We start from the raw sequence: 12,710 nt of genomic DNA, 5'->3' as shown, positions 1-12,710 counted from the left end.
GCTCAGCTGACTACTACTCAGCCATTAAAAAGAATGAAATAATGCCATTTGCAGCAACATGGATGGACCTAGAGATTGTCATGAGTGAAATAAGTCAGACAGAGAAAAGACAAATATCGCATGATAGCACTTATATGTGTAATCTAAAAATATGATACAATGAACTTATTTAAAACATATAAATAGATCCACAGAGATAGGAAACAAACTTAGGGGTAAGTAAGGGGATAGTCAGGGAGGGGAATTTAAATTAGCAGTTTGAGAGTAACAGATGCACTACAAATAAACAACAGATACAGACTACAAATAAATAAAACAAGGATCTACTATATAGTACAGGGAACTATATATTCAGTAACTTATAACTCTCTATGGTGGAAAAGAATCTGCAAAAGTGAATATAACTGAATCACTTTGCTGTATGCCTGGAAACACTGTAAATCAACTATAATTAAAAAAAAAAAAAATTCCAGAAACAGAGACCACTCTCAGTCAGATAGCATGTGGTCACTCAGTGCCCCTTATTAGTCTCTAAAAACTACTGTGTAGTCATCGTTCTCAAAAAATGCTCTTTATTCATTCACATATATTACTGCATTTAATTCTCACTTCATATCCATGAACAGAGAACACAGGAAGATAAGTATTCCACTTCACAGACAAAAAGCTTGAGATCCACAATAAAGTCCATCTTTCCAATTAACAGTGAGTAAACACAGGAATGAAAACCAGCTCTGTGCTTTCAGCTCTCTAACTTCACCCTTCTTTTTCAAAGAGAATGGAGATTGGTCAGCTCTCATTTTCATGTATGTTTAAAGTTATTAAAAATATCTTTAGCAACAAACTTAGAGAAAGAATAACCAAAATTCCACACATTAAAACATATAGACATTACAGGTACATGTAATTTTTCATATTAACTCATTTAAAATATTACTCTAATATTCCAGATATTGGTTGAAACACCTAGGCATTTTAGCATTTTGTCTTGACATCAGGCAAACTAGTCCTAACCACTTACGACCACTACTAATACTGAGACATTCCACCAGTAATTATTTAATTGAAAAACCTGAGTAAATTCACTGAAACAATTTGAGTAAATCATTTTTGGTGCAGGATTTCATCCACTAAAATATGTCATGAAAACAAGTTGGTCAGTAATAAATTTGTAAACTGTGGTGAAGGTCAGGCCCACTATTAACATGGACTATCTCAATATCAATAAAAGATATTTTGCAAATAAAGGGAAAATAATTCAAGTGGCCCAAATACATATACTTTTGTTACTATGATGATTAATTACATGGGCATCTGTATTAGGATTTTTAAATGTGGCATGTGGAGGAAGAAATAAGTACAAGACCTAGGAAAACTACTTGTGAGGAACAAGGCTAAGATTGCTACTCAGAAAATGAGTAGTGCTTCCTCCTTCTGGGACAGGTGAAAAGGAAAATCAGTGTGTCTGTGTCATAATTATTCAAGTCAACACCTCATCCCATGAAGTAGAGCTTGTGCTCTCGTTAGCAAACAGATACTCAGTTGGGTGACTCTAGCATGACTTTGATAAAATATCAGATATTCTTTTCTCACATGCACACACAAACATAATCATAGAGGTGATTCTGCAATGAAGAGATCATCAGAAATCACTTTTTACCACAAATGCACATGGTCCAACTCAGGAAAAACCCACACACTCCAGAATCCACAAAAGGCACAATATGTTTCAGAGAGCATCATTTTCAGTTCCGGTTATTGGTTTTTTGAATGGTGACCCTAATCTGCTTTTCAAGTTTCAGTAACTTTTGGTAAAATTTTTCAGCAGTGTCTTCATCTAGGTCCATCTGGAAAAGAAGCAAGATAGGCATGACTAGAAAGGAAAAAAAAAAAAAAAAAAACAGTATTTGAATAAAAGGAATCCATTTAACTAACAAGAAAGAGAATCCAAAAAAGGCCCAGTGGGAAAGCTGCAGTGGAAGCCATGTGGGGAATGTTAAGAGTCTTTTCTTTTTTTTTTTTTTTTTTTTTCACAACTGATACTTACCTCCTAGTAAGTAACTTCTTTAGTAAAAGAGCTCTGATCTTAGCTGAACTCCCTGCCCTACAGATGAAAGACTAAGTCTCCAGCCTTCACTGAAGCTAATGGTACCATGGACTAAATTCTAGAAGTGTGTGGTACTACCCAAGACTCTCTTTAAAGGTAATGAGGCACCCCTTTCTTTCTCCCTTCTTCACACTGCTCTCCTGAACCATAAGAATGAGGGCCATACCTCAGGAATGACAGAGGGAACCTGGATACCTGACAATCTGCAAAGCTGCCAGGCCAGCCCAAAGCTGCCATTCTCCAAACTGCTTTACATGCAAGAAATATTAGCTTTTATCTTGCTTTATCCACTTTGCTTTACATTCTTCTGTTTTATGGAGAAAATTAATTTTAACTGATACATTGTATGCAAAGCAAACTTCCAGCCCCCAAAGCTAAAAGGCTATAAATTTAAGAAAACTTTAAAACATTTTGGAAAAACATTACATTCAATCATGTTAGCATTTTTTTCATGTTGTAACTGGAAAAGGAATTACAGCTCTCTTTAATTCAACCCAATCTTTAAACAGCAGAAAGCTGACTCCCTAAAAATAATCGAAGGTTAAAAACATACGGTAATGCATTTCTAAGAAATGCTAATATAGTCCTTTGGTTTATGGAATTAAACATTTTATCCCCTTGGTAAATCAGCCATTCCTTTGAGATCAATAGATGTAAGTTCAAACAAATTCTGAGGACCTAAAAGTAAGCTTATTCATTTACAATAGAGTTCCCAAGGTGGCTTCCCAGGTGGTGCTAGTGGTAAAGGACATGTCTGCCAATGCAGAAGACGCAAGCAATGCTGGTTCAATCCCTGGGTCAGGAAGATCACCTGGAGAAGGAAATCGCAACCCACTCCAGTATTGCTGCCTGGAGAATCCCATGGACAGAGGAGCCTGGCGGGCTACAGTCCAGGGTCTCAAAGAGTTGGACATGACTGAAGCAACTGAGCACACAGCATAGACTTCCCAAAGAATTTCTTGGGACGTTGTTACACATTCTTAAATTTTAAAAAGAAAAGAAAACGTCATGCAGTCAAAAACAACTTAGAAACAGCAGGAAGAAACATGTCAGGCGTTATTTCCTAACTGTATCAACTTCTCAAAGCCTTTGCTGGCATAATGTGCACTGTGTGGGTCTCTGAAAGGTGGGGAATATAATATGGAGCATTTCTCAGACTTACTTGGATGACAAATTGCTTTTCGCAAATCTTAAGGTACTAGTATCTCACATATAGTTTGGAAAACACTGGCAGTTCTTAGGTTCATTTTCAGTAAACAGATACTATGGGAAGTGGAGAGCATGGTTCCCTTTGACCTCAAGCTACTGACATATAGGCAAAATCACTGTCAATTATGACTCTGCCTTAGCTGACTTATTTGCTTCAATCTAATTTTCCAGCAAATCTGGAAAACTCAACTGTGGCCACAGGACTGGAAAAGGTCAGTTTTCATTCCAATCCCAAAGAAAGGCAATGCCAAACAATGTTCAAACTGCCACACAATTGCACTCATCTCACATGCTAGCAAAGCAATGCTCACAATTCTCCAAGCCAGGCTTCAACAGTGTGTGAAACGTGAACTTTCAGATGTTCAAGCTGGTTTTAGAAAAGGCAGAGGAACCAGAGATCAAATTGTCAACATCCACTAGATCATCAAAAAAGTAAGAGAGTTCCAGAAAAACATCTATTTCTGCTTTATTGACTATGCCAAAGCCTTTGACTGTGTGGATCACAATGAACTGTGGAACATTCTGAAAGAGATGGGAATACCAGACCACCTGACCCGCCTCTTGAGAAACCTATATGCACATCAGGAAGCAACAGTTAGAACTGGACATGGAACAACAGACTGGTTCCAAATAGGAAAAGGAGTACGTCAAGGCTGTATACTGTCACCCTGCTTATTTAACTTATATGCAGAGTACATCATGAGAAATGCTGGACTGGATGAAGCACAAACTGGAATCAAGATTGCTGGGAGAAATATAAGGAACCTCTGATATGCAGATGACACCACCCTTATGGCAGAAAGCAAAGAAAATCTAAAGAGCCTCTTGATGAAAGTGAAAGAGGAAAGTGATAAAATTGGCTTAAAACTCAACATTGAGAAAATTAGATCATGGCATCTGGTCCCATCACTTCGGGGCAAATAGATGGGGAAACAATGGAAACAGTGACAGACTTTATTTTCTTGGGTTCCAAAATTACTGCAGATGGTGACTGCAGCCATGAAATTAAAAGATGATTGCTCTTGAAAGAAAAGATATGACCAACCCAGACAGCATATTAAAAAGCAGAAACATTGCTTCGCCAACAAAGCTCCATCTAGTCAAAGCTTTGGTTCTTCCAATAGTCATGTATGGATGTGAGAGTTGGACTATAAAGAAAACTGAATGCCAAAGAACTGATGCCTTTGCACTGCGGTATTGGAGAAGACTCTTGGGAGTCCCTTGGACTGCAAAGAGATCAAACCATCCATCCTAAAGGAAATCAGTCCTGAATATTCATTGGAAAGACTGATGCTAAAGCTGAAACTCCAATACTTTGACCACCTGATGCAAAGAACTGATTCATTTGGAAAGATTCTGATGCTGGGAATGATTGAAGGCAGGAGGAGAAGGGAACGACAGAGGATGAGATGGTTGGATAGCATCACCGACTCAATGGACATGAGTTTGAGTAAGCTCTGGAAGTTGGTGATGGACAGGGAAGCCTGGCATACTGCAGTCCATAGGGTTGCAAAGAGCTGGACACGACTGAGTGACTAAACTGAACTGAATTTTATTTTATGCCATTGCCTCCTCACAATAAGCTAGGCAGTGAAAAATGGGAGGCTGAAATAAACCTTATTCATGACAAAAATAAAACAAAATTGATCCTTATGGGGGTCACGACAACTTTTTTCATTTTCTACTATGTAACTATATTTAATTTCATTTTAGATAACAGAGTCTACAAAACACAGCACCCATTTTTCCAAACTCTGTCCCCTGCCTCTTCAAATACCAAACTATTAAAGCTAATAATTGTCAGTGAAACACAAAGGGAAGCTAACTTCAATCGTAAGATGCTTTATATTTCATTCAACTTGTGTCACATTTCTTGAGCATGTGCCATGTGCAAGGGAACGTGCAAGGGAACTTGCAAGGAAAGCGGGTGTGATTCCCCTCTTCACAGAGCTTAACCTTGGAGCAAGGAGCCCACTGCTGTATGAGTTCTACACAGAACTGGCATTCAGTTCAGTTCAGTACAGTCGCTCAGTCGTGTCCGACTCTTTGCAACCCCATGATTCGCAGCATGCCAGGCCTCCCTGTCCATCACTAACTCCTGGAGTTCACTCAAACTCACGTCCATTGAGTCGGTGATGCCATCCAGCCATCTCATCCTCTGTCATCCCCTTCTCCTCCTGCCCTCAATCCCTCCCAGCATCAGAGTCTTTTCCAATGAGTCAACTTTTCACATGAGGTGGCCAAAGTATTGGAGTGTCAGCTTTAGCATCATTTCTTCCAAAGAACACCCATGACTGATCTCCTTTATTTTTTTTTTTCCTGAAGCTTACTGTGCCTCCATTTTCTTATCTGTAAAATGTAGATTATAATAATACACACTTCAGAATGGACTGGTTGGATCTCCTTGCAGTCCAAGGGACTCTCAAGAGTCTTCTCCAACACCACAGTTCAAAAGCATCAATGCTTCAGTGCTCAGCTTTCTTCACAGTCCAACTCTCACATCCATACATGACCATTGGAAAAACCATAGCCTTGACTAGATGGACCTTTTTTGGCAAAATAAGGTCTCTGCCTTTAAATATGCTATCTAGGTTAGTCATAACTTTCCTTCCAAGGAATAAGCGTCTTTTAATTTCATGGCTGCAATCACCATCTGCAGTGATTTGGGAACCCCCAAAAATAAAGTTTGACACTGTTTCCATTGTTTCCCCATCTATTTCCCATGAAGTGATGGGACCAGATGCCATGATCTTAGTTTTCTGAATGTTGAGCTTTAAACCAACTTTTTCACTCTCCTCTTTCACTTTCATCAAGAGGCTTTTTAGTTCCTCTTCACTTTCTGCCATAAGGGTGGTGTCATCTGCATATCTGAGGTTATTGGTATTTCTCCCGGCAATCTTGATTCCAGCTTGTGCTTCTTCCAGCCCAAATTTCACATGATGTACTCTGCATATAAGTTAAATAAGCAGGGTGACAATATATAGCCTTGACATACTCCTTTTCCTATTTGGAACCAGTCTGTTGTTCCATGTCCATTTCTAACTGTTGCTTCCTGACCTGCATAGGAGGTCAAAAAAATCTAGCATGGAAGCACCTGACTCTATGTAAAAGGTCACATAAAAGCTGAGATCTTAAGAATAAATGGTAGGAATGAATTGGAAAAAAAGACAAGTAAAAGCAGTTGAGGTGGAGAAAAGGTGTGCCAAGCTGAAAGGCAAGAGAGAGCAGAAAGAAATGAAATTAGGCCAGTGTGATGGCAGAGAGGGAAGACTCACAGAAGAGAAGCTGGGCAGCTGGCAGGGTGGTCAGGAACCCAGGGACCAGCCCACCATCAACCTCTTCAATGAAACAAAGCAAAGAGAGTCACCTTTTTGGACGTCACATAATTGCTTCCAAAGCCGGTGGTAGCACTCAGATATTTCACCAGAGGATTGAGAGACTCGGGCTTTTGGTGGAAAAGCCAGACCTGGAAAGGAAGGAGGGTGTCAATGACTCTTCTCTTCTGCCCAACTGAGTGAGACTGCAGGGGATTTTTAATCATCACTTCAGAGAGCCCCAAATTCTGACAACCCTCCTGAATAGCATCAGCTAACTGGCATGAACCACTACTATAATTTGAAGAAAGAAAGTAGAACAGCCCGCATAATAGTATCCTTTGAAAATTTTTAAGTAAAAGTTCCCATACTTAACTGACTCTTCCTTTAATACTCAAATTAAAGCTCAGGACATGTGAACTGGAGCTCACTCCGAGAGGATACTCAGCTGACACCACAGCAAAGTACAGGTCACTGATGTAATATTTAATTTTATTAATAGATGACTATGTATATGTACAACAATCAAAAGATGTACATAGTAGTCAAAACTCTTCCTCCCTTTCAGTTTTCTAGCCACCCAGTTCTCTCTGGAAGCAAGCACTCATGTTAGTATTCTGTATATTCTTCCAAAGAAAATGTATTTGGTTAAAAAAACAAATACATCCATTTCTCTTAGGCAAATGGAAGCAAAATATACACTATTCCACGCTTTACATTTTTCACTTGAACAACAGGCCTTAGAGATACTTTCAAACCAGTACATGAAAACTTCAATCTCTTTCAAAGTCGCATCCTTCTAAGGATGTGCCATAATTTACATAAAGTTTCCAACTAATACAGAGGTTTTCCCCAGTTTTTGCTATTACAAACATCACTGTGATGAATGAGGCTAAATCATTCTATGTAAGTTTGAGGATATCTTATTTATCTTAGATAAATACCAAAGATGGAATTGCTAGGTTTAAAGGTATGTGTATTTATCGTATTGAATGATATTGCCAAAGAGCCCTTGACAGCCCTGTTATCAGTCTCCAGCAGTGTAGCAGAGTGCTCATTTCCCTAGATCCTTGCCAATATAGCATCAATACACTAACTTTCCAATCTTTGCTAATCAGAGGTGAAAGTTTTTCATTATAGTTTTAATTTGCATTTCTCTTAAGATTAGGCATTTCTTCATATGATTACAAGTTTCAAAACTCTCTGTTCATGTCCTCTGCCCATTGTTCCAATAGGTTGTTTTCCTTGATTTGTTGATGTTCCTTAACAATTAAGAAAATTTCATAATTTTAGTAAAATTACTAGTAAATTTAGTAAATTTTAGTAAAATTTAGCAATTTACAGTTAATCAAAATTGTAGGTTTGATTTGCATTTCTCTAATAATGAGCGATGTTGAGCATCTTTTCATGTGTTTGTTAGCCATCGGTATGTCTCCTTTGGAGAAATGTCTGTTTAGGTATTTTTCTCACTTTTTGATTGGGTTATTTGTTTTCCTGATATTGAGCTGTATGGGCTGCTTGTATATTTTGGAAATTAATCCTTTGCCAGTTGTTTCATTTGCTATTATCTTCTCTCACTCTGAGGGGTCTTTTCACTTTGCTTATAGTTTCCTTTGCTGTGCAAAAGCTTTTAAGTTTAATCAGGTTCCACTTGTTTCCTTTTGTTTTTATCTTTGTTACTCTAGGATCACAGAGGATCTTGCTTTGAATTATGTCATCGAGTGTTCTGCCTATGTTTTCCTCTATGAGTTTTATAGCTTCTGGTCTTACATTTAGGTCTTTAATCTATTTTGAGTTTGTCTTTGTGTATGGTGTTAAGAAGTATTCTAATTTCATTCTTTTACATGTAGCTGTCCAGTCTTCCCAGCACCATGTACTGAAGAGCCTGTCTTTGCCCCATTGTATAGTCTTGCCTCCTTTGTCAAAAATAAGGCGCCCATAGGTGCATGGGTTTATTTCTGGGCTTCCTATCTTGTTCCATTGGTCTATATTTCTGCTTTCGTGCCAGTGCCATACTGTCTTGATGACTGTAGCTTTGTCACAATATGAAGTCAGGATGGTTGATTCCTCCAGCTCCAGTCTTCTTTTTCAAGACTGCTTTGGCTATTCTAGATCTTCTGTGTTTCCATATGAATTGTGAAATTTTTTGTTCTAGTCCTGTGAAAAATGCCATTGGTAATTTGATAGGGATCACATTGAATCTATAGGTCACATTTGGTAGTATAGTCATTTTCACAACATTGCTTCTTCCTACCCAAGAACATGGAATATCTCTTCATCTGTTTATGTCGTCTTTGATTTCTTTCATCAGTATCTTATGATTTTCACCAGTTAGAATGGCCATCATCATAAAGTCTACAGACAATAAATGTTGGAGAGGGTGTGGAGAAAAGGGAATGCTCTTGCTTTGTTGGTGAGAATGTAAATTGATACAGCCACTACGGAAGACAGTATGGAGGTTCCTTAAAAAACTAGGAATAAAACCACCATATGACCCAGCAATCCCACTCCTAGGCATTCATCCTGAGGAAACCCTGAGGAGGAAAAGACACATGTATTCCATTGTTCATTGTAGCACTATTTACAATAGCTAGAACATGGAAGCAATCTAGATGCCCATCAACAGATGAATGGATAAAGAAGTTGTAGTATATATACACAATGGACTACTACTCAGACATTAAAAGGAATGCATTTGAGTCAGTTCTGATGAGGTGGATGAACCTAGATACTATTATACACAGTAAAGTGAGTCAGAAAGAGAAAGATAAATACTGTATTCTAATGCACATATACAGAATCTAGAAAAATTGTTCTTAATAATTTATTTACAGGGCAGCAATGAAGAAACAGACATAGAGAATAGATTTATGGACATAGGGAGACGGAAGGAGAGGGTCTGATGCATGGAAAGAATAACATGGAAACTTATATCACCATATGTAAAATAGATAGCCAATGGGGATTTGCTGTATGGCTCAGGAAATTCAAACAGGGGCTCTGTATCAAACTAGAGGGGTGGGATGGGGAGGGAGATGGGAGGGAGGTTCAAAAGGGAGGGGATATATATATACCTATGGCTGATTCATGCTTGACAGAAAACAACAAAATTCTGTAAAGCAATTATCCTTCAATAAAAATTTTTTTTAAAAAGAGCATGTGCTTTGTAAGCGTAGGTGAAACAGGGCCACATCTTTTGTTCTTTGCCTACAGGAGGCCTCAAAATCTTTTTTGTTTCCTTATTGTATTTTTCATTGAAACATAATGGCTTTACAATAGTGTGTTAGTTTCTGCTGTACAATGAAGTGAGAAGTTAATCAGCTATATGCTTATCAAGTTCTAATGCTTTAAACTCCAAAAACGTTTTTGTACTGTTTTGTTTTTAACAGGATTTTATAATGAGAGCCAAGCATTTTATGGTAATGACCAATGCATAAAATAAAATAAACTATATAGTCTTTGTGATGAAAAAAGAAGAAAAGAAAATTTAACCTTTATCTATGTTATGGGTAGCAAGTATTTTTCTTCCATTTTGTGGTAAATCTTTTGAGTATCTATATAGTGAGAATTTTAGTCATGTCATTTTTTTTTACATTTACTCAAATTTTTCAGTTTTTTAGAGTTCCTGGGAATAGTTAACCCTCTGCACTCTTAATTATTTTAAAATGTCCCCATATTTTTTCCAAGTAACTTATACATTCTTACTTTTAAACATAAATCTTTCAGTTTACCTAGAATTTTATTTGACTATAAGGTATGTAGAAAAGACACTATTCTATTTTTTCGCAGCATTTGTTGAATAAACCATCTTTACCCTCACTGATTTTCTGCATCATCATAATATACCAAACACCTATATGCTTTGGGCCTATCCTAAACTTTCTATTTTATTCCATTGAGCTGTCAGTTCACATGCCAACACTGCACTATTTTCATTAAGATGGTTTTCTTTAAAATCTTAAATGGTGAAATACACAAAATCCTTTACAATAAGCCTTCTCTCATTTACTCCTGTAATTCCTATTTTACAGCTAATAATAAAAGGCTTAGGCAAGTAAATAATGTGCCCAAGAGTTCACAGTCAGAAACTGAACTGGAATTTGAACAGAATTACTATAATTCTACAGTCCACATTCATAACCACTGTGTTCTAGGTCACTCAAGCTCAGTGCATTTAAGGAGATAAAATTTATTCAACCAAAGGTTGAAGAGATTCTTGCTACACATGTGGTGTGCTTAAACCCTTATCTGTATCCACAACATATACAATCATCACTAAGTGGTAATGACATCCTACTTATCCACACTGAAGGAAATTACAGCAGGTCAGAAACTTTTTGAACATGACACTGGGGACAAGCCACTCATCTTGTCAAATTCAACCTATCCTTCAGAGCCCAAATAAGCCTGACTCAGTAAACAGAGCCTGCTCCAACTAGTCCAGCCCCATGGTGATCCTTCCTGACCATTCCTAGAGTACTTGCCACCAGATGATAGAATGTCTTAATTTCTTGTCTATTTTCTCGATCCATTCTTTTTTTTAAACATGACTCTAAGCTCCTTAGCAACTGGAGATTCTGAATTTTAACTATTCCTACTCCTCTGACACAATATATTCTTGACCTCTAAATTTAACTTTCAGTGTCATAAATGTGTGGAAGGAGTAACCCCTAAATGATCCTTCATTATTTTAAATGGCTTGACAAATATATTAAGAAATAAGCAAAATTGGTTTAAAAGTATTTGCTTCTATTATCAATTTGTCTCTCTACAATAAATGAATTTCTTTCTGTAGTGTTTACCAGAACAAGAGTGCCAAGTCAATTTAGTGTTTTCCAGAGTTAATCTCAACTCAGCTATGATGTAAGAATCTGTTAAGTATGAACACTATAGTGATACGCTCTCAGGTTTCCAAAACACAGAGCAAAAATTCTGAAGGAGCTAAGTAGAGTAAGGGAAACACACACACAGAACTGACTTTTATCTAATACAGTGGAATTTCAACCAGATGGTATAAAACACAGAGGACAAATAAGTTTCATCTTGTATGGCAATTCTCATCCACTGGTAGGGAATGTCTTTGGGGCCTTTAGTTGAAAAATATTGAGAGACATCATTTATGTACAACAGAACAGAGTATTATGATCCATTTGTAATGCCTGCCATTAATGAGGAGACACATGTAGTCCATCTGCATGAGTGACTTAAGGAAACAAACTGGCTTTCTAATCAAGTTAATAACTCAGTTCTCTATTATTAATACAGGAAAAGAGAATCTTCATTTTGGGAAATGGGGTTGGGCTTTGTTGCCTCTACTCTTGACCCATGAAACACACCTTCTCCGTGGGAAATCTCACACTGACTGCCCAGCCAACATCTTTATTTGCCTGCCCTACAGTATTCCATGCTCCGCTCTCCTCTGGCTGCTCATGTCTCTTGCTTCTACAGAAGTGCTGACCCCAGAACCACAGTACTCAGTGCCAGGAAACATACAGAACTTTCAAAGTTCACTCCTAATGACCAGCATTTCACCTTATGATTCACCTTAGTCCTAAATAGGACCTTGCTTATACAGAGCCTGTTCTCATCTTTTCTGTTAAGATGGTTTCTAATCCAGTGAACTTACAGTCTACATCTGTGAAGTGAATACAACATGTTAAAACTCTAGTAACATACCAGTGCTTCTGTTCCATTGTGAGGTGTCAACGTGAAAGCATTTGCAAAAAAGCGTAACTGAGAAAAAGAAAACAGTAGTCATTTTGTGGTGGTCTTAGCAGCAGCAGAGTCACAAAAGTATTACCCATTTAAATGTTTAAAAAAGACAAACTGCATTTCTTATTAGAGTATTTTTTCCGTTTCAGAAAATAAATCTAAACAAGAAATAATTTTCATCATTTAATCTCCATTACTCCAAGTCAACCACTTTTAACACGAAGGCATATGTCCTTCTCATCTTTTTCCCAAGCCTGCCATAAACAGAAGGATATTTCTCCCTGAGCTCTACAAGGGAAGGACATTTCCTGAAAGCAGCATTTTCTAATGAGTGCTGGAGGGATGCTCAAAATACAAACAAAACAAGC

At 37.6% G+C, this 12,710-nt stretch overlaps 1 protein-coding gene across 1 annotated transcript in view; it reads right to left on the bottom strand.

The window, feature by feature from the left end:
* The window catches only part of HSD17B7 (hydroxysteroid 17-beta dehydrogenase 7), a 31,307-nt gene continuing 19,152 nt past the window's right edge, over positions 556 to 12,710 (bottom strand). Inside the window, exons 7-9 of the mRNA XM_005677120.3 lie at positions 12,307 to 12,363; positions 6,684 to 6,782; positions 556 to 1,847 (exon numbers count right to left, since the gene is read on the bottom strand). Coding sequence (XP_005677177.3) covers positions 1,746 to 1,847; positions 6,684 to 6,782; positions 12,307 to 12,363 — 258 coding nt within the window. The 3' untranslated portion in view covers positions 556 to 1,745. The remainder of the gene's footprint in view (positions 1,848 to 6,683; positions 6,783 to 12,306; positions 12,364 to 12,710) is intronic.

This window comes from Capra hircus, chromosome 3, assembly GCF_001704415.2.
Source record: "Capra hircus breed San Clemente chromosome 3, ASM170441v1, whole genome shotgun sequence".
NCBI classification, from domain to species: domain Eukaryota; kingdom Metazoa; phylum Chordata; class Mammalia; order Artiodactyla; family Bovidae; genus Capra; species Capra hircus.
The sequence above is the reverse complement of the archived record's forward strand: the minus strand, read 5'-3'. Positions and strand labels throughout refer to the sequence as shown.